Raw genomic sequence first — 26034 nt, 5'->3', positions numbered from 1 at the left:
AAAAAGTTAAATATTTGAAAGTGGTGAGGACTTTGGGATGTGAAGGGTTACTACTTGATGTTCACACATTATTCAATTTTTGCTCCACCGAAGAGAAAGTTTTGAACAACTTATTTCAGTGTTGGAAAAAATAAAATATACTGTGATGGTGGCATGTTTCTTTAATATGTTGCAATAATTGATTCTGTTGAGGCAATTGGCCAGCAAGGTATCCCACAATGCATTGTGCCACCAGCAGCAGCAAGTTTAAGAAGAAACGGTCATCTGCAGTCAGTTCTTCTAATGAGCCACTTTCAGAGCAGTTCTCTAATTAACCAGTTTTGGCATTATATTTGCATGTAACTGGGCCATGAGTGAGCAGTATGACTGTGGTGTTCTGCCTGTTGGTGCAGCATTCATATCTATGTCATGTTTTACTGAAAAAAAGTCAGCAAATTATCACTGCTTTCTATATCATCTGTTAAATTTTGAGCAGAGAAACATAAAAAGCAGGAGCCAGGAAGTATTTCAATTAGGTAGTTTTTTTTTATATAAGTGGTTTCTACTTTAAAAAAATAAGCTTTGGGATTTGTTCCAGAATAAAACATACTCAGATTTATTCAGTTAACTTCAGATGTGCTCACTAAAATTGCACAAGTTAATGTAACTCAAAAGTATCATGTTAGTTGAGTTGTGTAAACTGAAGAAGTTTACACAACATGTACACATATTAACATATTTATGTTTTGAAAATCTGATATTTTGGGGGCCATGATTTATGAGGGCATGATTCTTATGAAACAACACTGTTACAGTCAGGCGACCGGTTCAGGGTTCTGGTGATGTGTCTCTGGGGGGATGTGAGACTGGTTGGATTTCACTTTTTCTTTATTTTTGCCTCTTCGGATCATATTGTGAAGACGTGCTGTGTGTTAAATTCAGCTGGCTGAATAATAAGGTGGAGCACTGCTGGGTGTAAAGTGAAGAAAAACTCTAGTTGCTAAACAAAAAGAGATTTGACTGTGTGTTGGTGGCTTGAGGTAGAGACAGGACAATAGCGCAGGACTGAATGAGAGATGATTCGCTGAAGCGAAAACCTGAAAGAGAAGAAACTAGTACTCATTCACTTTCCAGAGCACTAGGTGGCGATAATGCGTATTCAAGATGGTTACCAAGCACACACAAAAAAGAAATTTTCTTCCTAGACTGCAGCAGCTGCTCGCACGTGAGTTGGAACTTTGTCCTGGAGATGTCAACAGACCCAGAAGGACTGAATGATGACCCGGATGAGGGGTTCGGGGCCTTCGTGGTGCTGCAGGGTGGGGGCCTGCAGTCCTCAGGGGTCCCTCAGGTATACTGGAAGAGCCTCTATCACAAGATCACCAACGAGGTGAGCACTGAGCACTCCGTGTGTTCACCACACGGAGCTTACCTGCATGAAGTGTCGCGTTAACGCGGGTTCTGCTGTAATCCGCGGGGTTCGCCGTGTTCTCTGCCTCTCTGCAGGTTTACGATGCCGGGGAGGTGTTTGGAATAATGAAGGTCCAACAGGAGGAAGATGGGGAGAGGAAAAAAGGCAATTCTGGAGTGGTGATTGGGTGTAAAGTGGTTGTTACTCGAGAAAGTGGGCTGGAAGTCTCCGATCCAACCAGGTGAAGACCGTAAAAACATAACCTATTCAGGAATAACTAGCAGCTGAGTGAAGCCAACACTCCACCACGTGAAACATTCCAGCAAATAGCCTGAGTGGTTTGTGCACCTTATGTGACGATAAAATTTTCATTTGTGCTGCTTTCTGAGATATTAAAATATTTTTTAGGTCATCCACCAGCTCTAATGACGGCATAAACCTGCACAAAAGGAGCACTGAAAAAAGTAACCCACTTTGGTTTGTTTTGGAGGAAGATCGGGAGGGATGGTGATCTCTGGATGACCTAAAAAATAATTTTAATATATCAGAAACCAAAGCAGCACAAACAAATGCTACATAACATTACAAACAACAACATAACCCTAACCAAAACTCAATTCACACCTTAGTCCCTAAACCTAACCGTTGACCCAAAAACAATGTTTCCCCTTGTGGGGTCCAGGCTTCGAACAGTGGCTCCCCACTGATGTAGAATGTGTCAGGAAAAATGGTGCCCACAAGGTATTAAATACATGGTACACACACACTCCTGTCAAATCAGAACAGGAAACTGACAATATAAAACTAGGGCTGCAGATAATTATTTTGCTAATGAGACATTTAGACAATTAATCAGACGAAAACTTGGCACATTCTGTAGATTTTTCATTGAACCACTTAAGCTTTTTTTTTTTAAATACAACACTAGATATACATTATGTTAGAAATAAGTCAGGCCCTTTTTAAAATAGAAATATAAACATTTTATTGCCTGAAATGCAATAAGATGCAACTTTTTAAAAAATATATTTGTTGTGGGAAAACTTAATGACTGTGAAAATCACTCAGTCTGGTATGTATTCATACCAGATACATGATGGAGAGACACCAGAAACACTCCTGAATAGGTCCGGTTAGAGCTCCATGTCAGACTGATGGTGGGTTCTGTGTCGGTTCTGTCTGGGTATTAGACCAACCCAGACAGGTTCATTTAGAACAGAGACAAAACAAAACATGACCATCAGATTAATAGTCATCACGTATTACATAGTAATAATATTTTTCACCATAATTGTAATTGCACAATGGATATATATTGTTGTACGGTTTGGGTTAATTACTCGTCTTTTCTTGAGTTTGTATACTCCAGCTAATAATGAATTGATTTCTAAATTAATTGACGATTATTTCAATAACTGATTAATCTGATGGGTAATTTCAGCTCTATTTAGCACACATTCAAAGTGGACATGGTTACCTGATATGATGACGGTCGGTTGGGAGATTCTATCATATTATCTGAAACAAGGTGTGGCTAATAAAGTGGCCCACGACTATACATGAGGGAGAAAGACGAGCAGAGACGTCTCCAGATCTACAAGCTTGAACATTTTCACAGGGGGAGTTGCTGATGTCTGCTGCTGACACATAGTGATGCTCAGGACTTTAGCATCTTTTTACAACATGCTGCTGAAATCCAGTCTCCAACTAGGCTTTCTGCGCTCCTCCTGCAGTATCTTTCTGGTGGACCATGCTTGGACGTACCGGGTGGAGCACGCCCGGGAACAGCTGGAGCAGATTCCAGGACTGCTGCCCAGGATGGCCTCCCTAATGGGGGTGGACTTCCACGGCGAGGTCCCCCCTCCAGACGTAGTGGAGCTGATATTGGAGCGCATGTGGAAATACAACCAGACCTACCAGCTGTCCCAAGGGGCAAGTCTGAGAATGACCTCACACTACAGCTCTCTCTCAGTCAGCATGTGTTTCACCCCCCTTCTCGGCTGTGTGCGTGCGCGTGTGTGTGTGTGCGTGCGTGCTTGCATATGTGTGTGTGTGTGTGTGTGTGTGTGTGTGTGTGTGTGTGTGCACGCGCGCGTGCAGTCAGCAGAAGAAAAAGCTCCTGTGTGGTACATCATGGATGAGTTTGGGTCCCAGGTGCAGCACTCGGACCATCCCAGCTGCTGCATGGCTCCCTTTTTCTACATGCAGGGTCAGCTGGCCTACACTCTGCTCTGGCCTCTGCAAGATCTGCAAGGAGGTGGTAAGGACACAACCTGATCCAAACACACACCCTGATCCACACACACACCCTGGTACCCTTTCTAGAGTCTGCTGCTCTCCTGCCTATGGAAGTGACTTTGTCTTTAGACATTGTCTTGGACAATAAAACTTTGACTTGTTTACTGGGCAGAATGAACTGATAACGAAGGTTTCTGAGCAGGTGTTTTTCTTATGAAACTGATAAGGGAGGTTTTCAGAGGAGATGTTTTTCTTCTCCTTTCCGCTGAAACTCCTTTGAACCGGGTTTGATTTGAGGACAGAGGTACCAGTTAACCAGATAGGGAAAGATTGAGAGAAACTCCCTAGAGGAGAGAGCTGGGTGCAAGGCACCGTGTACCTGACTGGAAAGATGTACAAGAAGAATTGTATGTTTTAAGTTTCTTTTCTTCTCTCTCTAACTTGACCTCTGAGAATCACTGTTCATTTATTCTGACTTTCTCTGATTGACTCAGTGTTTCACTATTGTTAATTATCAAAAGAATATTCCTTAACAAAACATTTTTATAGATTGATTCCAAGACCTAGAAGTGCATTATCTCTCCACACTACAGCGTTGGACACCAGGATGGAAGCGTGCAGATATGTTTATGTTGGATCAGAAGAGAAGCTTTGTAACCTTTCAGCCTGTGCAGTTCTGCACAACTCTGATCTGGACAGTGCGTTCTGCTTCATCCCGACTGACGCCCAGAGATTCAGTGCTTCCAGCAGTGCCCTCTACTGTCATCTGGGATTAAAGAACCGTAGTCACATACACAACTAAATTAAAACAAAGTTATTTTATTTTAATTTGGTTTTCTGTAGCTTGTCTTTTCACAGAAACAGGATCTGATCCAGGATTTGTAACATGTGATGTTTAGGTACTTTAGGAATTATGTTTGAGGAACCGTTTAATATTTTGGTGTCTTTTCCTGTTACTTTTTGTATGATTCTGCTACTTTAAAATCTGAAAGAAATTAAGTTTTTCAAATTTGTTTTGGCTAATAAAAATAGTTTTTTGATATAAGATTGTGTAAACAATCCCACCTTCCCACTTGCACAGATGAAGTAACCCGCGATTATGCATATGGGGAGACCGACCCATTGCTACGGAGATGCCGGTTGCTACCGTGGATACATGATGATCTGGAAGGAGTGAGCAGTGCCGTCACAGAACCAGCAGATTCTTACTATGAGGTGAGGACAATCACTTTGGACACTTAATCGAAGGATAAACTTTGATGACGGCTTCCTACCGGATCATTTGACCCTGAGCTCTTTTAGCCTCAGTTGAACAACAACACAATCTATTCCACCAACTAACAGAAAAATGAGGTGCACGCTTACTTCTTCCACTGGTATCTGGCTGGTCAAAGTTCACATCTGGAGCATATAGTTACCACAAAAGTGAGAGAGAGAATATGTCATATGTGTATTTATTATTATGGACATAACGATGGGCAGGAAGGCATGGTGCAACCGTGGTTCGTGCTCTGATGATGTCACCTACAGCAAAACGTGAGGCCGTGGTTTAATGGACTCAATAAAAAAAACTGCACAAAATGTAAAAGACAAAATATTAAGACTGTAGAGTAGACCAGTTTTATTTAATCTTTATATAAATGATATCAGTAAAGTGTCCAATGTATTAAAATTTATCTTATTCGCTGATGACACAAATATTCTAGCCTCTGGCGACAATTTAGAGTATCTTCTCTCAACAGTTACCTCAGAGATTAGTAAGTTAAAGATATGGTTTGACCATAATAAATTATCCCTAAATTTGGACAAGACGAAAATCATGGTCTTTGGGAACTGTTACAAAAATACTGAAATCCAAGTTCAAATAGAGGACGTAACTCTAGAAAGGGTTTTTGCTAATAAGTTCCTCGGTTTAATAATAGATGACAAAATCAGTTGGAAACCTCATATTAAACATTTACAGAGTAAACTCAGTAGAAGTATATCCATATTGGCTAGAGCTAGACATGTACTGAATGCTGAATCACTTCATATTCTATATAACTCTCTGATTTTACCATATCTATCATATTGCTGTGAAGTGTGGGGAGTTAATTACAAGAGCTCTTTACATCCGGTAACCGTCCTACAGAAACGAGCCATTAGAATCATCCATAATGTTGGTTATTATGAGCATACAAACCCGCTCTTCATAAAATCCAGAATTCTCAAATTTGACGAGCTTGTAGAATTTAAAATGGCTCAATTTATGTTCAAAGTATCTAAAAAGTTGTTACCTGAGCACATACAGAGCACGTTTTCTGAAAGAGAAGGGGGGGTATAACTTAAGGGGTCACTCGAACTTCAAGATCCGCAATTTTAGAACAAGAAAAAGCTTCTGTATTTCAATTAAAGGTGTAAAGTTATGGAACAAGTTACATGAAGATTTAAAACAAAGCAATAGTTTAATACAATTCAAAAGAAAATACAAGGAGGTAATTTTCAATAGATACACATATGGGTGACAGAAAGCAATAAGGTGTGTATTGCACATAACTTGGTGTAAGGGTTTAGAAAGACAAACCAGCATAAAATGGGAAAATGTATAGGTAAATATTAGTAACTGTTACTTCTGACTGCCACTTTGACTTTGATTTTTTTTAATGACAGTAGGACTCTAAAGTTTCAAGTGTTTAGGGGTAGGAGTTTATAAGTTCTCACTTCTTCCTACCCCATTTTGAGCATATGTTAACTGAAACAAAAAACCTGTATTTTCTCTTCTTTTTTATGCACTTCTTGTTACTGTGCACTATTTTATTTTTATATTTGTATCGTGTTCGAATAAATTTCATTTCATTTCATTTCATTTCAAGACTAAGAAACAAAACAAAGACAAGATCCAGGATGCTGTGAGGTACGGAACAACAGACAGGGAAATAAAAAGACTTGAAATAGCAGTAAAAACTAAAACTAAAAATACTGAGAAAACAACAGAATGAGTAGAGACGAGGCATGAGAGAAATAGATGAGCAAAGAAACAACTTAGACAAAATAACTAACTCAAATAAAACTTGATAATCTAGATACAAATGGAAAACTGAAGACAAACCTACAGATAAGACTAAAGCAAAAACTATGAATAACAAACGTATGGAACTACACTATGAAAAATAAAACTCCATAGCAAAAGCTCTTAACACCCAGACGTCATGACAGTAAACCTGAAGGGTTCCAGGTCAAGTCAAGTCCAAACTCTGAGTGACTTGAATCTGACTCCAGTCCACACCAGAACATTTCTGCATTAAAAATATTTTGATCTTATGTAATATTTGAATTTTTGGGTTTTGTTAGTCAGAATAATCTGAATAAATAAAAATAAAGAGTTCAGCTGCATCACTCTTTGAGCAATGAATCAGTTTTACTTTTTGAATTGAATTCTCGTCGACTGAGATGCTTCTGCAAATCAAACGACACATTCCCAGGTCTGTAAAGTCCTCTGGGTTCATATTTCCAGGCCATCGCACGAGAGAACAAGGAACAGCTTCCTGTGGAAATCCAGCCTTCTACTGTTCCCAAAGACAAAATCCTCAAGTAAGTCTGACCTCAGCAACACACCGCTGGAAGATGGAAGCTGGAAACCAGTCGAACTTCAGGAGGTCTGCTGTGATACCAAGGCTTCAGCTGCAGATCTTTTAAGTTAATCTGCTTTTGATTCCAGAGTCTTCACTCAAATGTCTCAAGTAAGAAACAACCTGACACATCCTCGTTTCATTCTGGTGGAGGAAGAGGAGGAGGCTGACATCATTTGGAATTATGATCACATCAAAGACTACAGGTTAGCACCACACATCCTGGTTAGAGTTATGGAGGAGAAGAGAGTCATCAATTTAAGCAAACAGAAAATGTTTGGAATATTGGATTGCAGTTTAAAGGTAATCTCAGTAAATTAGAATATGTATTATTACCAGTTATAGAAACTGTTGTAGTCAGACGCTGCTGCTGGGTAATTAGATGGACCTAGCAGCAAAACATGTTGGTTGTTTCATTCCAGTTCAGTTTATTTATTTATTTACCTACCTAATCACAGAAATTGTTGTCAGAAGTCAAAAAGCCCATTCAATTATCATAATAATACTAATAATTTATGTTGTTCACAGATGTGGAAAGCTGCCTTTGGCTTCACATGGTGACTAAAAACATTTACATTACATAATAAAAACGATCACAACAAACTCACAAGCCAACAACAGCCACAATTTCACATGTGACTCTTTGTGAGGAACCTTGTTGCCTTTAGTATAAATGAGTTGTTTGTTCTTACTGCCTTCCAGAGCGAAGCCTGACAAATTCCCCAAGTGGAGGGTGAATTAAGTCATCCACAATTCATTGGCCTTTAATGTTGTTTGCCTTTGGTATAAATCTCTCAGCATCCTCAGCTCATATTGATGATTCTGGACTGTCTATTTTTGTCCTTCACACACTGGTGCACATTCAATGAGATTCTTATACACAGTATCTAAAATCTTTTTGTTGCATGAATTAATTTTCCTGATTAAATACATATGCTATGTAGCTTTTTTATGTCCAGACATATAGTCATGCAGTCAAGTTCAGTTTATTATTTAAATTGGTGAAGTTTTTCATCTATGGAAACCTAGAAAATTGCATTGAATCACTCATTTTACAGCAATCTCTCCTACTGAGCGTGCTTGGAGAGATTACAGAGAGACTGGCTGAGCGTGAGCGACCAACACACAAAACACCGGAGCACCTATCCAGGGTACCTTCTGTGTCAAACACAAAGTAAAGAGTTTATGGCAGCAGTAGCAACACCAGGCCTGGAGGGCCGGTGTCCTGCAGGTGTGTCTCTACTTCAACACACTTGAGTCAAATAATGAGGTTGTTAGCAGGACTCTGGAGAACCTCACTACACTGAGGAGGTGATTCAGTTATTTGTTTGAAGTGTGTGGGACCAGGGAGACATCTAAGAGCTGCAGGACAGTGGCCCTTGAGGGCCAGGATTGATCTAGACCCAGTTGAATACATGAGCTCTGAGCCAGTTACATAATCTGATCCAGTTACAGTCAGAGGCAGACATAACTTGTTGGGATAATTACTCATCAGCAGACGAGTATGATTTAGGAAGCAGCAGAAAGTAACATTTTCAATTCAATTTTATTTCAAATATGTAACGAACAAAAATAAACACAATTAACTCCACACTCAATACCCAAATGACACAGCAACGCAAAAATGGAATAAAAAAATAATCAAACCAAACTAGTGTAGCTTACATATTTGAAAAGGAGTTTAGAACTTGTTTAATCCCACCCCCTCTGCAAAATTTAATAATAATTTGCTTCTCTCTTCCTTATTTAAAATTATAATAACTTCAATAGGACTTAAACAATTATCTTAATATCAGTTGGATATTTATCACGGATAAGTTGGGTTTGGGTTTGAGCAGAACTTATGTGTGTGTGTGTGGTAGGAAGCTGAGTGAAGAGCGGCCTCATGTCATGCTGAACCAGTTCCCCTGTGAGAACATAGTGACGGTGAAGGACTGCCTGGCTGCCATCGGCCGCAGGCTGAAGGGCGGTCCCATGCCTGACTGGCTTCCAGAGACCTTCAACCTCCAGACAGAGCTTCCACACTTCATCAAACATTATCAGCTGAGACGACTCAGGTTGGATTCTGTTTTTTACTCAGCAGTATCGGCTTTGTTTTCTAAATTAGCTCAACGTTTGAAAATCTGGAGGCATTGTCACAATCTGCTGCTTAAGCTTGTTGTCATACAGACTCAGATGGGAAGCTTGAAATAACTCTTGCTGGTTTTCAGGGGAGAAGACAACCACTGGATCTGTAAGCCATGGAACTTGGCCCGGGGTCTGGACACACACATCACCAGTAATCTGGACTACATCATCAGACAGAGAGAGAGCACACCAAAGGTACCAGCACACTTGTTGGTCTGAGATGAAACCCCAACGTGAAAACCAGACTATCTGAATTTAACCCCTTAACTGTTTACCCTCAAAACGCGTACGTTAGTCAATGAGGATACAAGTGTCGTCATTAAAGTTATAGGGTTAATATCTGATCTAGAATTTTAATAGAAGTCTATAAACCAGATGGGACTTGACATTATTGGGCAGCTAATATCTCTGCAGACCCCACACATCCTGGAGCCTCATGTATGAAGTGTGCAAAAAAAATGTTAGGTGCCATCAGTGTTGTGGTACTCGAGATCGGTCTTGGTCTCGAGTCCGGTCTTAAGACCGTTTTCTGATGGTCTCGGTCTCGTCTCGGACTCGACCGCATTTGGTCTCGGTCTTGTCTCGGTCTCGGGCTCTGAGGACTCGGCATTTTATTTCAAGACCAGTCGAGACCGCAACTGTGAAAATATCACTAAACGTGCAGCATACTGTCCAGTTTATTTGTTAACATCTTTGTTTTCAGTGGATGCAAAACGCACCAATTAAAATCCAAGCAACTATGTGTTTCTCCCCTTCCTCCTCCCCTCCCCACCTTTCACTCGCACACGGCGCTCCAGGACATGTGCAGTGGTTTTCTCTCAGCGGCAGAAAATGTTTGTCTAATCGTCAGTAATATAATAGCGCTGCATAAATAGTAAGAAATCCGATGGCCAGAGCTAACTCAGCAGCGCTTCGCTTTCAGAGACGATGGGGACAACGTCTAACTATTTTCGTCACTTAGAAAAGTAGCTCAAAGAAGGTAAGCTCCGTTAACGTGATGTTAGCAAAGCTAGCTGTACAGAGACACATAAGCATTGTGATGAAAAAAAGTCACTGTCTGAGTTATTGTGCGGAGGTGTTGACTGACTTGTCGCATATATAGGACAACGCTATGTCCAAAAGTCTGCAATATAGTGATGTGACATTCAGAAACAGTCGATTCTTCTCCACGGCTCTTTATTTATTAGATAGGACTGGAGTGTCACTCACTGAGAGTCGTTGTTCTATCAGATTACCATACGCTGTCAGAATAGCATACGTGCAGTGAGTACTATGCCTGCGCATGCGCATTAAGAAGTCCGACCGTCAGTGGAGTTGTCAGTTCACCATATGCAGCAAGTTATGACGAAAATAAGTCATTAAATTGTTTTCAATGATAACTATATAGATATACATGTGTTGTCATGGTTGCAAAGTGTATTTAAAGCAGGTCTGGCTGCATCTGGAGTCAGCTACAACACACGCCCGTGTAAAACTCACTTAACCGCTAAGTCAGGATGCCATACAACTGTTAATAACAGATCTACGTCATGATTCTATGTTCCTAGCATACATGCAGTGAGTACCATGCCAGCGCATGCGCCTTAAGAAGTCCGACCGTCAGTGGAGTTGTCAGTTCAGCATATGCAACAAGTTATGATGAAAATAAGTAATTAAATTGTTTATAATATGACATAATATGATAACTAGATAGATATACATGCGTTGTCGTGGTTTCAAAGTGTATTTAAAGTAGGTCTGGCTGCAGAGATGCCATACAACTGTTAATAACCAAGTATATGATGATCTACGTCATGATTCTATGTTGCTGATTAAATAAAATCATATGGTAATGACAGCGTATGCATGTCTGAGCTAAGCGTACGACTATCTGACAACGTATGCTGATCTGACAGAACACCGTGAGTTTGTGCTAAGCGTATGACGATCTGACCTGACAGAACACCCGTTCTTTGTTCTAGTAATGCTCTGTGTACACTGCATCATTATTTAATTATGTACGTTGATATTTAAATTAACAAATAACTAAAACACAAGAACGAAAGAGCACGCAGAGCATGCACATTGCTCTTTGTTTTTGTTCAAAGTGGCAACTGTAATGTCTGCCATGGTGTCAGACTACCTGGCTTCATGTACTGGGATAGAGAGTGAAAACAGTCACGATGAGCGCCTTCTGTTTGGTTACTTCTTGCTTGTTGCTCCTTGGTCAGTGTTCATAGTTGAGTGTTATTTACCATCAGGGCATTGCCTCAATTGCTATGTTTAATGGTGCAACAGTGGTGGATTCTTATATGAGCAATATGGGCAAATTCCCAGGGTGTTATGTTTTTAGGGATGGCACGAGACCATCACACATTGTAACACAGAAATTGAATATTTAATATTGGTAAAATGTGTTAAGTATTTAATATCTAGGTGTTTTTATGGGGATATGGATCTTTCAGATTATTCTGAGAAGCAATTTCGATCATATTTTACATTTTATTGTGTCATGTAGCACGGCCGCTGGTCTTGGTCTTGACTCGGTCTCGACTTTCCTCGGTCTTGGTCTTGACTTGGTCTCGGACCCTAAAAGTCTTGGTCTTGTCTCGGTCTCGATACACTCTGGTCTTGGTCTTGTCTTGGTCTCGGGTTAGGTGGTCTTGAACACAACACTGGGTGCTGTGTTCAATGAGCAGCCATGCAAACCTTTTTTTCTGCACAATAACAAATTCCCAGAGGCCAAAACTCAACTACATACACTGAAACCTGACTGCATTCATGTTATTTAACCCTGAAATGCACTGAAAAAGAAAATGTGGGTTAGGGTTTGGGAAAATGCGATTAACTCCAAACAGTTGGGGTGGATGATTTTAGGGTGAACAAGGTGTAGATTTATACACAAATAGCTGTGCAAAGGTGCTGAGTAATTGTGGAAGGCTCTGGCTCTGATGGAGAACATCGCCACTGAATCGGAGGGAATTGGAGTTTTTATTTTTATAAGGTGAACTCTTGTACCCTGAAATGCACCTTTTAAATAAAATATATAATTATTATGATTCGAACTACGCGCTCTATTACCTGCAAATTGGGATGTATAAAGGAAAGGTACCTAGGCATGTGTGTGTGCATGGTTTATGCATCAGAATTTTTTTTTGTGCCACTCTTTTCTAAATTTGTTCCTATACCAACTTTTAGTGTGAAAGCTGCACACTGATATGTGAGGCCCCTGGTTAGACTTTTACCTTCAGGTCGGCGAGACCAGGAGATGTTTTCATTATCCAGAACAAAACATGACAACTGAAAACAGATACAATGGAAATAAAAATACAGACAAGTCAAGCCATACATAAAATGGATTATGATGTCTCTGTAAACAAAACTGCAGCAAGCTCATTTGAATTCATCATGCTATTAATTGCTAGAAGCCTGCCGCAATTTCGTTGTTTCAATTTATAACAAATTTTACTGAAGATGTTCTTACTGGATCCATTACTTATGAATCTGATCAGAGTTTCTATGATCTTTTGTTTCCTGGGGCATCAATATGACGTTACAAAGAGGCCCATTTCCCCTATCCTCTGGCTTCTAGGCTGGACTGGGTGGGGCTTCCAGGCTGAAATGTAAATGTGTTTGTATCTACAGAGCTACTGGCCTCAGGGTGTCTGCGTGTGTGTTCTCCTCAGGTGGTGTGTAAGTACCTGCATGATCCAGTGCTGTTCAGCAGAGAAGTAGGAATGGTAAAGTTTGACATCCGCTACATGCTGATGCTGCACTCGGTACAGCCGCTGCGTCTCTACGTCTACAATGTCTTCTGGCTGCGCTTCGCCAACAAGTGAGGAATGTTTTCTATCAGGATGAGAAATGGGATGGATCAGCTTCCCTGCTCACCCGGCAGCAGAATGAACCTTTGTTCTGTTGTTTAGGCCCTTCTCCTTGGATCATTTTGATGACTACCAGAAACACTTCACTGTGATGAACTATGCAGAAGGAGTGCAGCTTAAACAGGTACATGCTTTACTTCTGGAATCCTTCTGCAAAATGTTGACTGTTAGTTATTTCTAACTTTATGAAGATGGAATTTCATTTGAACACTCCAGCAGCTCTTTTGTTTGCCACCTCTGTAGATTTGAATATCATAATTTCAGCAACTGAATTCAAAAAGTGAAGCTAATATTACTCTATATTAGAGGTGTGCCGATTGATCGGTCACCGATCATAATCGTGGGCCGATTTTCGTGAAAAAGTGCATGATCGGTGATCGGCGATCATTGGCTCTTGTTGCCGATACCGATCATCTCATTTCGCAGCCTGCCTGTGCAGCTGGTCTCCTCTTTCCTTCACACTGCGCAAACGCGCAGCAACAAATCCTAAGCGATGTGGAACTATAACGCACTGAGTTAATGGGGAAGTTTGCGTGTTGCGGCAGAAAATTGAAGCACGTCAAAATGCAGCAACACAACGAAGCTAATAAGACATAAAAACAGTGCCATACTTGACGGAGATTGGCTACATCGAGGCTCACTGCAGTAAAAAAGACATACGGAGGATCAGACAGCAGGTAAAGCAGCGCACAGCTACAAACACTCACCCGGAATAGCATGACGGGCAGAAAGCTAAACAAATAACCCGCAAAATTATTTAAGTCTTCGAGCTGCGATGTAAGACGCTGGTTCTGCTCTCGCTGTTGAACCGCTGCTACGATACAGGTAGTAATATTTCACAGACGGAGCGCTGCTTCTGCTCCACCTGGTGGTGACTCTCACACCGAACCTGCTTAAAGCTGCAGCATCTAACTTAAAAAAATAAAGTTTAAATACGTATTAAAACTTTCGCTGTCCTAACATGAGACAGATAATCTCTAAAAAAAATAATCGATCTCCTCCCTGATCTGCATAATTACTCCGCTCAGTCAGAAACAGCCAATCAGAGCTAGCAGTAATCAGCTAGCCGCCATGCTAACAAGAAGTTTTCATTCAGTAACTCTGGATTGTTTATTGTAATGGAACCTGTTTTTGCTTTTGAATGTTAAGTTTTATACTTGAATTTTTTTGGCAATGTTGAGAGGTTTTATTTGGGCTCTTTGCATTATTTAGCCTCTTCAGAGCCTTCATATGTTATCAGTCTGTTAAAGATAGTATTATCAATAGTAGTACAATTTGCACAATGCCTGTTTTGTTTAGTTTTATTCTTGAAAAAAGTTATTAAAAACAAGTTTTTGTCTAAATTAAGGTGAATTTATGGTTTCTTTTTCCACATAATGTAACCGGTAGTGTTTATGATAAAAATAATAATAATAATAATAATAATTATGTGATCGGTATCGGTGATCGGCCCTCATGGGTGATCGGTATCGGGAGGAAAAAACCTGATCGGCACATCTCTAATCTATATAGATTCATTCCACATTTCATTCAGCATCTACTTGCAGTGGCTCACTCTCTCTGTGTTTTATTGATCAAAAACAGATTTTAGGTTTTTATTAACTAATCCCTAATCATTAATAGAAACACACGTTTCACTTTTTGAATTAATTTAATGAAAGAAATTATTTTTTCACTGATCTTTTTGGTTTATTGAGGTGCAGGTCTGAATGAATTTCTGATCTCTTTTGGAATCATTGCAGGTTCACTATGATGAGTTCATCCCCATGTTTGAGCAACAGTACCCGCAGTATCCATGGAAAGATGTGGAAGTAAGTCTGAATACATGGACCAACTTATATCCGCTTTTTGGTGATAAAATATTTACCTTCAATTAATTTGGTTTAATTAATGCAGCAAATATTTAGCATGAGTACTTCTTGAGACACAGACAGCTTCACCTAAAGTAAATGTAACTCATAATGCCTGTCTATGAATCTAAATTATGAAATATTGTGAATATAGACCTATTCTTTTGTTGGGAAAATTCTGAAACCATGTGGGTGACTTTTTTCAATATTTATTGTTAGATAAAATCATACTGTTTGGGGGGGACTTTGTACAAGTATATCATATTTCTTTCACCTGATGTTAGCTTGAAAACATCATTCAGTTTTCCTTCTGCATGTAGAGGGTTTAAAGATCATGTTTCCTCTTAACCACACTGACCATACAGAGTGATATAGAGAGGCTCAAGACTTCTGAATAAAGAACTAAATGACACAAACTGGTGTCTGTAGAAAAAGTTTTGTAGTTAAGTTTTTCCTCAACACAACTGCATAGTTTAGTGAGTATTACGTGTAAAGCTGCTGGTTTTCCTGCCTTGTGACATTTTGAATGTAACTGCAACTTGATTTGAATCTGACATTCTGGTTTCCACTAAACTGATGTGGAAATTCAAGAAGAGTGATGCGAGTTGTGGCAGTTTTTACTAAAAATGACTTCAAAGCAAAGGACTGATAGTAGTAGTTATTAGAGAAGTGCCGATCAGGTTTTTTCCTTCCAATTCCGATTCCGATCACCCATGAGGGCCGATCACCGATACCAATCACCAATACTGATCACATAATTATTATTTTTTTTAATCATAAGCACAACCGGTTACATTATGTGGAAAAAGGAACCACAAATTCACCTTAATTTAGACAATAACTTGTTTTTAATAACTTTTTCCATGAAAAAAAATAACAAAACAGGCATTGTGCAAATTGCACTGCTATCGGTAATACTATCTTTATGGCATTGTTTTTATGCCATATTAGATTTGTCGTGTTAATGCATTTTGACGTGCTTCACCCCACGTGCTTCAATTTTCCGCTGCAACACGCAAACTTCCCCATTCACTCAGTGCGTTATAGTTCCACACGACATCGCTTAGGATTTGTTGCTGCGCGTTTGCGCAGTGTGAAAGAAAAAGGAGACCAGCTGCACAGGCAGGCTGTGAAATGAGATGCAGGTGATCGGTTTTTGTGATCGTCAACACGAGACTGTGATCGGCGATCACCGATCACCAATCATACACTTTTTCACGGAAATTGGCCGATTATGATCAGTGGCCGATCAATCGGCACACCTCTAGTAGTTATACTTTAATTCGATTTGTCACAGTACATGTGCAAAAGTCACCTCCAACAGTGCAAACGATGTAGGAAATGAATACGATATAACCATAAAAGTGGTGATATTTGCATTATTTACAATATTAGTCAGTTAGATTTATACATACACGCATACACATAGCTATAACATGATTTTGTGATGTGGGTAATTTCTGATGTACATCTTCTCAAGGGTTGACATCATTTTGTTTGAAAGTGAAGATGAGCTTCCATATGCAGATTTCGCCTAAGAAACCTGCACTGATGTTGGCACCATCCGTCTTTTCAAACAATCCAGCGTAGTGGTAGGATTTGTTTTTGCCTGCAAAGTCCACAATGGCAAAAGCCCCAGCTACAGATTCATGTCACCACCATCATCATCATCATCATCATTGTGATTCTGGACATCTTAAGTCTTAATCAATTATCTCTTTTGGGCTACAGGAAACAAGCACTTTAATCTTTGGTTTGGACCAAAACCCCATTCTTCTTACGGTGCTTATTTTCATTCCTTTTCTCCTCTTTCATTTTCTCTGTCATGTATTCTCCTGATCTTCTTCTGCTTCAGCAGTGCTTCTTTCTGAGCTACTGTATAGTACAGTACACAACTGCTGTTTTTAGTGTAGTTTAAATGGATTATTTGAGGGTCATTTTCTTTTGCCTTTCATTGTTTTTCTTTTCAGCCATTTGATCTTTTTCTTTTTATACCTTCTCCAGCTCCATTTTCTTAGGTGTGTCAGGTAAGATTTTTCATTTCGCTTTCATTGTCCTCTTTGTGTCTAACTGGCTCTTCAAGAATGTGATAAAATGACCAATTTCCCCATAAGTCACCCCACTCTTTTTCACTTCATCATAATCCTATTTGTCGATTCAGTCATTAACCAATTAATCACAATCAATTCAGTGCAAAGCCTTCTATTAATTAGATTATTTTTTTAGGATGCACAATATATTAGCACCAAGATTGATATTGGATGATATTAGTCATTTGAATTAGACTGGGGTGTCTGGTCATGTGATGTTTCTTTGGTTATGTAACAGCGATGGTGATGCAGCAAAGGATTGTGGGAAGTTTAACAAGTGAAGCATTGGTGAATCAGTGGTGTGGTCTTTTTTTAAGGTTTTGAAAGTGTAGTGAAATAATTATAATATGATATTGGTAAATGTCAAGCATTTGCCAAACAGCATTGAATATCAGTCCAAATTTTCATATCAGTGCATCCCTATTTTTTTGTTGTGTCATACCAATGAAAAAGATTTGTTTGAATTTACTCAAATAACTGCAACTTGGATTGTTTGGAAATGGACTTCAACATAAAGGAGACAGACTTTTTTACAGTATTACCCTGGGAATTTTGTTGCTCAGAATTGCCGATTATCTTTGTAGTTCCTGTTTTGCTAACATAATGTCGGAGTAGTAGGCAGAAAGGAATACTAGGGTCAGTTTAGCATCTGCTTCAAACCAACATACATGGACATGAATGTGGTTTTTACTGGCCTCTCACTTGTCTTGTGGTCAGGGCTGAAAGTAGTTTTAAATTCTTGGGGGCAGGGGCGGATCTACTGGGGTGGCAGTTGCCACCCCAAGCGAGAGCCTTGCCACCCCTGTTGCCACCCCAGGTAGCGTCAATGAATTCAATAAATAGTTATGGCAAATCGGACATGAAACTCTTTTTTTCCGACAACATTGAATGCAACACAATGTAACCTGACACCCACTGCTAAGTAGCGGGAAGTGCGAGAGAAGGACAGAGCGCGAGGCAGCAGCATTGATGGATAAATATTACTGGACTGGACATTACGTGATTTATCGTAAGTCACACATGCGCCATTGCTGTCCATTGAGTCAGGAATATCGGTGGTCAGGAAACTACTACAATCACGCAAAGAATCAGAACAACGGACGCAATGTTTAGCAGTTAATTAAACCATAGATAATGGTAATAAGGGCTTCAGATTTCACAGGTGAGGAAAACGTTTTAATTTAAAGAAAAGATTGAACAAGTGAGCACTGGGTCAGTTATACTAGCCTAATTGTTGCTGGCCTGGTATTGACTTTGATAACATTAACATGTGCTGTGCAGTTCGGTGTGTTTTGGTTCTGTTAGCACTAAAACTGGTCAACCCGCCCACCAAGTCATCAGTAGAGCAGCTGTTTAAATCAACTAATCAACCACCGCGGTGATCAGGCGAAAACTTATTAATAATCACAATATGTTGTCAGGCATAATGACAACATAATGTTGTCATTATGCCTGACAACATAATGTAACAGACTGGATGTTCTGTTTTAGTGCTATTGCTACTTTTTTGTGTGGGAAATGTTTGTTTTTGGTGTCGATTCCCCTGATCAGTGATCTCTGCTCTCTCTGCTCGTTGAGCTGTTGTTTGTCGGTTGCTATGGCAACGGGTCGTGTGTAATACCGACATACAGAGCGAGAAAAGGCGGAATAGAAGTTGGAGCTATTTTTTCTTTATTTCTTTATCCATTTGAATTTTGTCACTTTATTCTTAAATTTATATTTTTTTGTATTATTTACAGAGTTTATTTGTAGGTTGATAATTGTTATTTTATTTATTTTTTGTTTTATTATTTTTCTTATTTATTTTCTAAATTTAGACAGGAAGTAATGTGGGTCAGTCCACTTTCTATAAGTGCAGGTGTAACAGAGAGAAGAGCTCTGTGCGAGTTTTGATCGAAATGATTATAGTGATGGTTGTATGTATTTTTGATCAATGCGTTTGTTTGGAGCCACCTAGTGGTGTGATGAGTGACTGCATGCAACGGGTCCCGTCAGGCACTCTCGCTGCTTCCCCCACCAGAATTCTGAGGAGTGCTGGTGGTGCGAGAGAGGCAGCTCTTCACTTCTTTTTTTACTTAGGGTCATATTTTTCTAGTTCAACAATTAACAAGGTACTGTAATAATATTTAACATCTATAAATAGAATTTGTAAAGTTTTCTTGTGGTTGGGCTGGAAAAATGTGACCCTATGAGTGGGAGCTACAAAGATTACCAAAGGTAAAATAAGTGATCAACTCAAAACCACTCGCACCTTTTTACTCTCTCTCTTTGTCGTTAAAGCACACCCGTTGCCGTGGCAACCGCTCGCGCCGAACACAGATTACGTTAAAAAACATTCACTCCGCTATAATATCAGGTTTTCAGGCTTGATATTTATTTTGCGATTACACAGCGGTGGTTGATTAGTTAATTTTAAACTCCTGCTCTGTTAGTCATTTTGGTAATGGAACCGAAACGCACAGAATTGCACAACACTTTGTTGAAACAATAATCACTGAGATTATTATTTTTGTTGTGTCATTAATTTGAAAACGTTTTGTTGACTTTTTTTTGTTGTTGTTCTTTAAGAAAGTTATGAACGTTTTGATAAGAAGTCAGAGGAGGACGTGCTGGTCTCAGCGTCCTGGCGGCGTTCAGTTTGTCTCCTATTGCCGAGATCGCCTCGAAACCTTCCGCGATCGACGTATTGCAGCCCTGCTCTAGCAAAGCACGAACAGTTCAGAAACAATATGACACCAAGGGGGTGCAGGGGGGAGTGGGGGGGATGCAATTTATTAACTGATTAAGTCTGTTTTGGATTGTTCTTGAAAAACTAATCAGTCACGGCTGATTAGTGGGCGAACTCACAGCTGCACAGTGCATCGACTGATTTTTTACAGCAGATAGCCGCTCCTCTCTCTTGCAGGTACTGCGTACCCCTGCTAAATCTTTTAGGGGTACGCAGTACCCTCCGGAACCCCCCTACTTTCATCCCTACTTGTGGTTAATAACACGTCAAGGTTGTTGAAGATCTAAACATCCATGTTGCAAAGTGCAAACAATTCAGCATCTTAGAACAAGCAGACATTATAGCTACAGTAATTTCCCTTATAATAAAATAAATACATTAGGGCTTGCTAATGACTTTTCTAATGAAGACCTTCCTGTTTCCATTTGCTTCTCTTTCAGGCAGGTTTATTTAAAGCTTTCAAAGAATTCTTCCAAGCCGCTTCATCTCGTCCAGCACCGTATGGAATCTGTCCATATCAGTCATCCCGGGCCATCTATGCTGTGGATCTCATGTTGAAGTGGTGTCAAGGGCAAAATGGTAACCATTAATGCTCCACTATCATCACTATCACTTTTTCTGTATTCCCATTTGAATATCTGCTACTTCTAGAAACAGTCCAAGAACAACAAGAAAAAAATACACCCAGCCTTTTTTTGGGAATATGTAAATTTTGTGCTGGTTTGTGCAAAACAGCCCGTTTCAAAAACTTCTAGATTGTTGGTCATGCAGGTGTCGCTACATATTCTCCCACTCACAGAGAACAGAGTTTCTTTTTATTTTTGCTTGCAAGTTGTAGTTTGAGCAGATCAGTTTAGGAAGGAGTGTTTTGAAACACACCAACAGGGGAGGACTTGCCTAAATACATGCACTGAAGGAAGGTTATGATCCTACTGTTAGTCATAAATCTGCAAATGTAAGTATAATGAAATATTGTGTGCTTTGAATTGTTATTCAGCATGAACATGGTTTGTCATTTAGCACAAGCTAAGACTGAACGACAGCCTCTGCTAGTCCCATGTCTCACTCTGTTACACACAGATATCCACAATATCTGTGCATTTACTGTCAAAAGTGATGGTCTACATTGAGAACTGATCAGGTGACATCTCAATATCTGAGAATGATTTTGTGTATTAAATGTAATGGACATGTTTTGTATAGGCCGCAAGCATATTCCAGCTTGTTGCAGGGAGCATAATAGTGGACCTTTAAAGTTAGTGTTTGCATTGTACAATATAGAATAACAGTTATGATTAAGACTATAATGGGATGCTTCTGCTGAAAAAGGTTTGTACTTGATCCTGCTGCTCAGCACAGTGGTGGAAGGATGATGATTGGCCTGTCCGTATTTCAATAATTCTTGACTTGTATGGATTGATAACAGTGTTGCACATCTATTTTGATCATAATCACTGCTCCAAAACTCTTTAATGTTATTGCTGGGAAAAATCATTTGGAGTCCCACTGTTTGATGATCCCTCCTGTATAGCTGGTTAAAATATCAGAAGGTTATTGATTTACTAAGGCACCTTGTTTACCATGATCTGTTTTGTGTTGCTTTTACTTTCTTCATTTTTATGTTCTATTTTAATAACAGTATAAATGTTCTTCTTGGTTCAGGTGAGCGGATCATGCAGCCTCAGATCCTGGAGTTGAACTTTAGCCCTGACTGTGCCCGGGCCTGCCTCTACCATCCGGACTTCTACAACCACATGTTCCAGACTCTGTTCCTGGATCAACCTGAGAACTGTCCAGTCACTCAGATAGTGTGAACAAAGCTTCACCACAGAAGACTCTTTATGGTTTAGGTTTTTGTAAGCTTTTTCAGTATTAAACTGATTGATGTGTTTCACTGCAACATATTTTGCCCAATCAGTTATAAGGTAAACAACCTGCTCAGAAAGTAGGGGTGTCCATATTTTTTGTTTTCAAACAGGAAATCTGACCCTGGTAGATGACAAATGGCACACATCTACTGACTGAATTTAATTAAAACAGGAAAATAAATACATAAGCAATTAATACAGCTGTATTATAAGAAAACGGAAGTGTTTGGGAACGACAACATCTCAGCCACGAAATGTTAGGCCACGTAAACTGACAAAGTAGGGTCAGTCTCTGCTGAAGCACATAGTGTGAAAAGATTGCCAACTTTCTGCAGTAAATCGCTCCAGTACTTTATGTGCCCTTCAGATTAGCTCAAGAACAGTGCACAGAGAGCTTCATGGATTAGGTTTCTATGGTAACCAGCTGCATCCAAGCCATACATCACCAAGTGCACTGCAAAGCATTGTATGGAGTGGTGTAAAACACGCCGCCACTGGACTCTAGAGCAGTGGAGGCGCATTCTCTGGAGTGACGAATCGCGTGTTCTCCATTTGGCAATCTGATTGAGTCTGGTGTGGATGGCCAGTCAAGTTCATCCACCTAGTTGGTGCAACCCAATAGAACACATGTGGGATGAATTAGAGCAGAGACTGAGAGCCAAGCCTTCTTGTCCAACCTCAGTGTATTACCTCACAAATGCACTTTTGCAAGAATGGTCAAAAATCCCCATAAACACATTCCTAAAGCTTGTGGACAGACGTCCCAGAAGAGTAGAACCCTATGGATTAGGAATATGATGTTACTTAAACTCATGTGAGTCAACTTTTGGCATTATAGTGTATTTTACCACCATCAAAGAACACATTATTGAAGTGACTCAATAAGTCCAATGTCCAGACCTCTTCTAAACTTTTTCATGCTCAATATATTAGTAATCATTTACTAATGCAGTTAACTTACAGCATAATTCAGTTGCAGCAATCAGGTGATGATGCTAAATCAAATGATTATAATATAAAATCATCTCAATCTAAGAACATGTTTCCCAACTCTGAAACTGAATTTGAGGAACTGTGCATGAAATTTTAACCCCAGTACAAGCCTGATGGAGAATGAGCTATTTTGTTGGGGCTCATGGAGAATGAGCCCCAACAAAATGTGTAGAAGCAGGCAGCAGTCCTTGGGTGCGATTGGCCACAGCCCGTTTTAACCGACTGATGACTGATAACTTCGCTGGCCAGTGAATCTTTACCTTGAACATTGGGGCCCCCAGGCCTTAGCTGTTGGTTGAGCTCCAGTTTAGAACTGCAGTCTTTAGGAATTCCTGGGTTGTTTCCTTACACACAAAGCAGCCCTCGACCCTCCTGGATCAAAGAAGATCCATAGATCTTCTTTGAGGTTTGAATCAGGGCCTTTGGTCCGTCTTGATGAGAGTGTGGTGACTTCCTGGAAGGAAAGCCCATCGTTCCTCTTCTTGTAACAGACTTTATGAGACTATCACTGAAATCCATACTCTCTGATTGCATCACCAAAAAGGATGCTTTATCTTTGGTTCACCTGAATTTAGCCACCAACATGATTTAAATAGAGCTCTTGCTCGGGGAAAAATTGACCCTGGGTTGCTTAATAGCCAATTTTACTGCACATGGCTCACTCTTTCCATCCTCTCAGTTGTTTCAGTTCCTTCTTTTAACCAACCTTCTGCTTCCAGTTTCGATAGAGCAGAAGCTAAGAGGCCAAAAAGGCTTTATCTCAGCGAAAGAAGTGAAAAATGGACTGTCTATGAATTCGCAGCTCTACAATCAATTTTCAGCATTACTACATATTGGACAGCTCCGAAATGCTGAGCAGCAGTAGATCTGGATGTTTAAAACTGGAACCAGGTCTAAATCTTATGTTTCATGAGAGCAGCACGTTAGAAGCCAAAAAAGCTTTATCTCAGTGAAAAATGGACTGTGAATTTGCAACTCTACATAGAATTTTCAGCCTTATTTGATGTTGGACAGCTCTGAAATGCTGAGCAGCACTAGATCTGGATGTTTCAAACTGGAACCAGGTCTATCTAAATCTTATGTTTCATAAGAGCAGCATCAATCAATCAAATTTTATTTTTATAGCACATTTCAGCAGCAAGGCATTTCAAGGTGCTTTACATAATTAAAAAACAAAATAAAGATAGCATGTGACATTGAATAAGCAGTAGAGATTTTTTTGGGGAAAAAAAAGAAAAACATACTTTGCAGTATTTTTACCTGTTAGAGCAGGGGTCCACAAGCTACGGCCCGCATCTGGCCCGCCTTCTCATTTGGTCCGGCCCCCTGAACAATACCAGAGAGCATTCAGTGTTTTTTTTCATATGTAAGTGGATTTTTTTTTCAACCACCAGGGGGCTCTTGAGCAGATATGAAGCTTAGTTTCCTTCAATGGAATATATACTAGTCAGTACCAGTCACCGTTTCGCTCACGGTTTTTTTCCATTTGCATCCTGGGTAAAAGTCTATCTACAAACGCGAATATGTCGTCGGCAGTAATTTGTTCTTTGTAATTTCTGTCCAGTAAAACTATTAATCTATAAATCAATAGACACGTCTACATAAAGATATAATCAATGTTTCTGTCTCATATTTGTACGGCATTAAAAGGATCTGGAACTTTTGTTTTTCCACTGAAAGCTCTGGTTTGCACAATAAATGCCATGTGGGTGAAGTTTTATGGATGGTACTCTGATGTCCCATTCTCCTGAAGGCAGCACAGAGCTGCACCACCAGAATCTGACAAACACTGAAGAGAGGAAGAGCTATGATTAATGTAATTACGTTTTAATGTTGCAGAGCTCAGTCGTTTTGCAAATAGTTCAAAGTTTAAACTGGCATGTTGAACATCTTTTATCTGATCATTTTGTGCAAGATTTAACAACTAGAAAATGGCACAAAATAAGAATATTTTTTCCACTCTGATTGGCTGCTGTTAGGCCTACTGAATTTAACTTGAATGTTCATTGCATTTTTTGTAAACACCTGTGAAATATGTTTTCACATCCACCTGAATAATGTGTAGTTGTGCCACTGTATATAGTGAGTTTATTTAATGAGTCTTATACAGTGCCTTTCTGCATGACTGAAATACAAAGTTATATAGAAGATCTTACTAAATTAAAATGGTAATGTAAAATTGAATAGCTTCAATCAATATCTATGCAATGTTTATTTGCATATTGATGAATTTCCTGCATCACCTCTAATTTTAATTGTATAAAGTTACAGTTGGATGTAATTGTTATAATTGAGAAAATTTTGGTTAAAAGTACTATAAACTTAAGGGGACACAGAGAAAAATTCAAATGTGAACAATTTTTAAATTCTAAAAAACAATATATAAATACAACACTCAGCCGTTTTGAAAAATATCAGGATAATGGCAATGTTTTCATTAATGGTATAAAGAACATTTGATTGCAGTTTTCCTTTTGATCTAAATTATTAAGGAAATTTGACTGGTTGTCTTAAACATGGCATTATCACAAGGATGCTTTTGTGTAAAATTGGACACTATTAAATTAATTATTTTACATATGCATTTGAATAACCAATTTCTGAAAAGTGCATGTAGCTGGAAATACTAAATTTTGTTTAAATTTTTAATAATTTTTGAGTGTTTAATTTTTGAGAGGAGTTGATTCCACAATTGGTTAATTCTGAAAGATCTGAGGGTGAATCATCTTAACGCATTTCTCTTTCATCTTTTCTTTGGAGCTCAGGGACTGAGGCAGTGGACCTTATCTGAGCCGCTCCAGTGACCCTGAGCCTGGCTGAAACAACAAAAACATCTACATCACAAGCTACAGAAAAGACATTTAATTTACAAATATGTGAGCAAAAGGTGGCATACACTTCTATTTTCTTAATTTACTTTGTGTTTTACTGCTTCCTGTGGTCTGATGGGGGCCATTGGGGGCCGGGTTTTGCGGGTTCAGGGCCGTGCGAGGAGGTGAGGAGAAAGGCCTCTGGGTTTGGCATCAGGCCTTTGCTGTTCTTAGCCACGCTGACTTGGACATTTGCATTTTCTACACATATGAATTGTGCCATCTTCTGGTGGACTATTGTTTGAGAGCAAAGACCTATTGGACAATTCCTTACAGCTTCTACAGAGGTTAGTGAGGTTGGATTGCTTTTTCCTGTTGTCACCTGAAGGCGGACTGGAGCTTATATGGAAGTAAATATGTGCCATCAGAATTTGAATAAAAAATGCATCCGAATTCAATTAAAAAAAAA

The 26034-nt window shown here is 39.5% G+C and overlaps 1 protein-coding gene and 1 long non-coding RNA gene across 6 annotated transcripts in view; one reads left to right on the top strand and one right to left on the bottom strand.

Moving 5' to 3' along the window:
* Positions 1-26034, bottom strand: part of LOC148152445 (uncharacterized) — a 144213-nt gene that overhangs the window by 116367 nt on the left and 1812 nt on the right. The window lies entirely within an intron of this gene.
* ttll12 (tubulin tyrosine ligase-like family, member 12) lies at positions 1164-26034 on the top strand. 5 transcript variants are annotated; one of them, XM_088002938.1, is made up of 14 exons: positions 1164-1369; positions 1486-1631; positions 3124-3650; positions 4710-4843; positions 7122-7198; positions 7326-7442; positions 9099-9293; positions 9447-9558; positions 13029-13177; positions 13269-13350; positions 14969-15037; positions 17081-17103; positions 20335-20473; positions 21557-21794. In XM_088002938.1, the coding sequence occupies exons 1-13, from the start codon at positions 1229-1231 to the stop codon at positions 20450-20452; spliced, it is 1890 nt and encodes a 629-aa protein (XP_087859064.1). In that variant the 5' UTR covers positions 1164-1228; the 3' UTR covers positions 20453-20473; positions 21557-21794. The 5 variants fall into 5 exon arrangements, with proteins under 5 accessions (XP_087859064.1, XP_087859063.1, XP_087859062.1 ...); XM_088002937.1 differs by lacking the exon at positions 17081-17103 and adding an exon at positions 25521-26034 and having other exon boundaries at positions 1167-1369; positions 21557-21750; XM_088002936.1 differs by lacking the exon at positions 17081-17103 and adding an exon at positions 25516-26034 and having other exon boundaries at positions 1167-1369; positions 21557-21750.

Source organism: Poecilia mexicana, unplaced genomic scaffold (genome assembly GCF_051168715.1).
Source record: "Poecilia mexicana isolate PSO_F unplaced genomic scaffold, ASM5116871v1 scaffold_23, whole genome shotgun sequence".
NCBI classification, from domain to species: domain Eukaryota; kingdom Metazoa; phylum Chordata; class Actinopteri; order Cyprinodontiformes; family Poeciliidae; genus Poecilia; species Poecilia mexicana.
This window is presented reverse-complemented; position numbering and strand designations above follow the sequence as displayed.

Bases quoted from the DNA above. Each gene is read 5' to 3' on its own strand.
- ttll12 (XM_088002937.1), top strand. From the start codon at position 1,229: ATGTCAACAGACCCAGAAGGACTGAATGATGACCCGGATGAGGGGTTC. The intron at 9,294-9,446 runs GTTGGATTCTGT...GCTGGTTTTCAG, and splicing joins TATCAGCTGAGACGACTCAG to GGGAGAAGACAACCACTGGA. The intron at 13,178-13,268 runs GTGAGGAATGTT...TCTGTTGTTTAG, and splicing joins TGGCTGCGCTTCGCCAACAA to GCCCTTCTCCTTGGATCATT.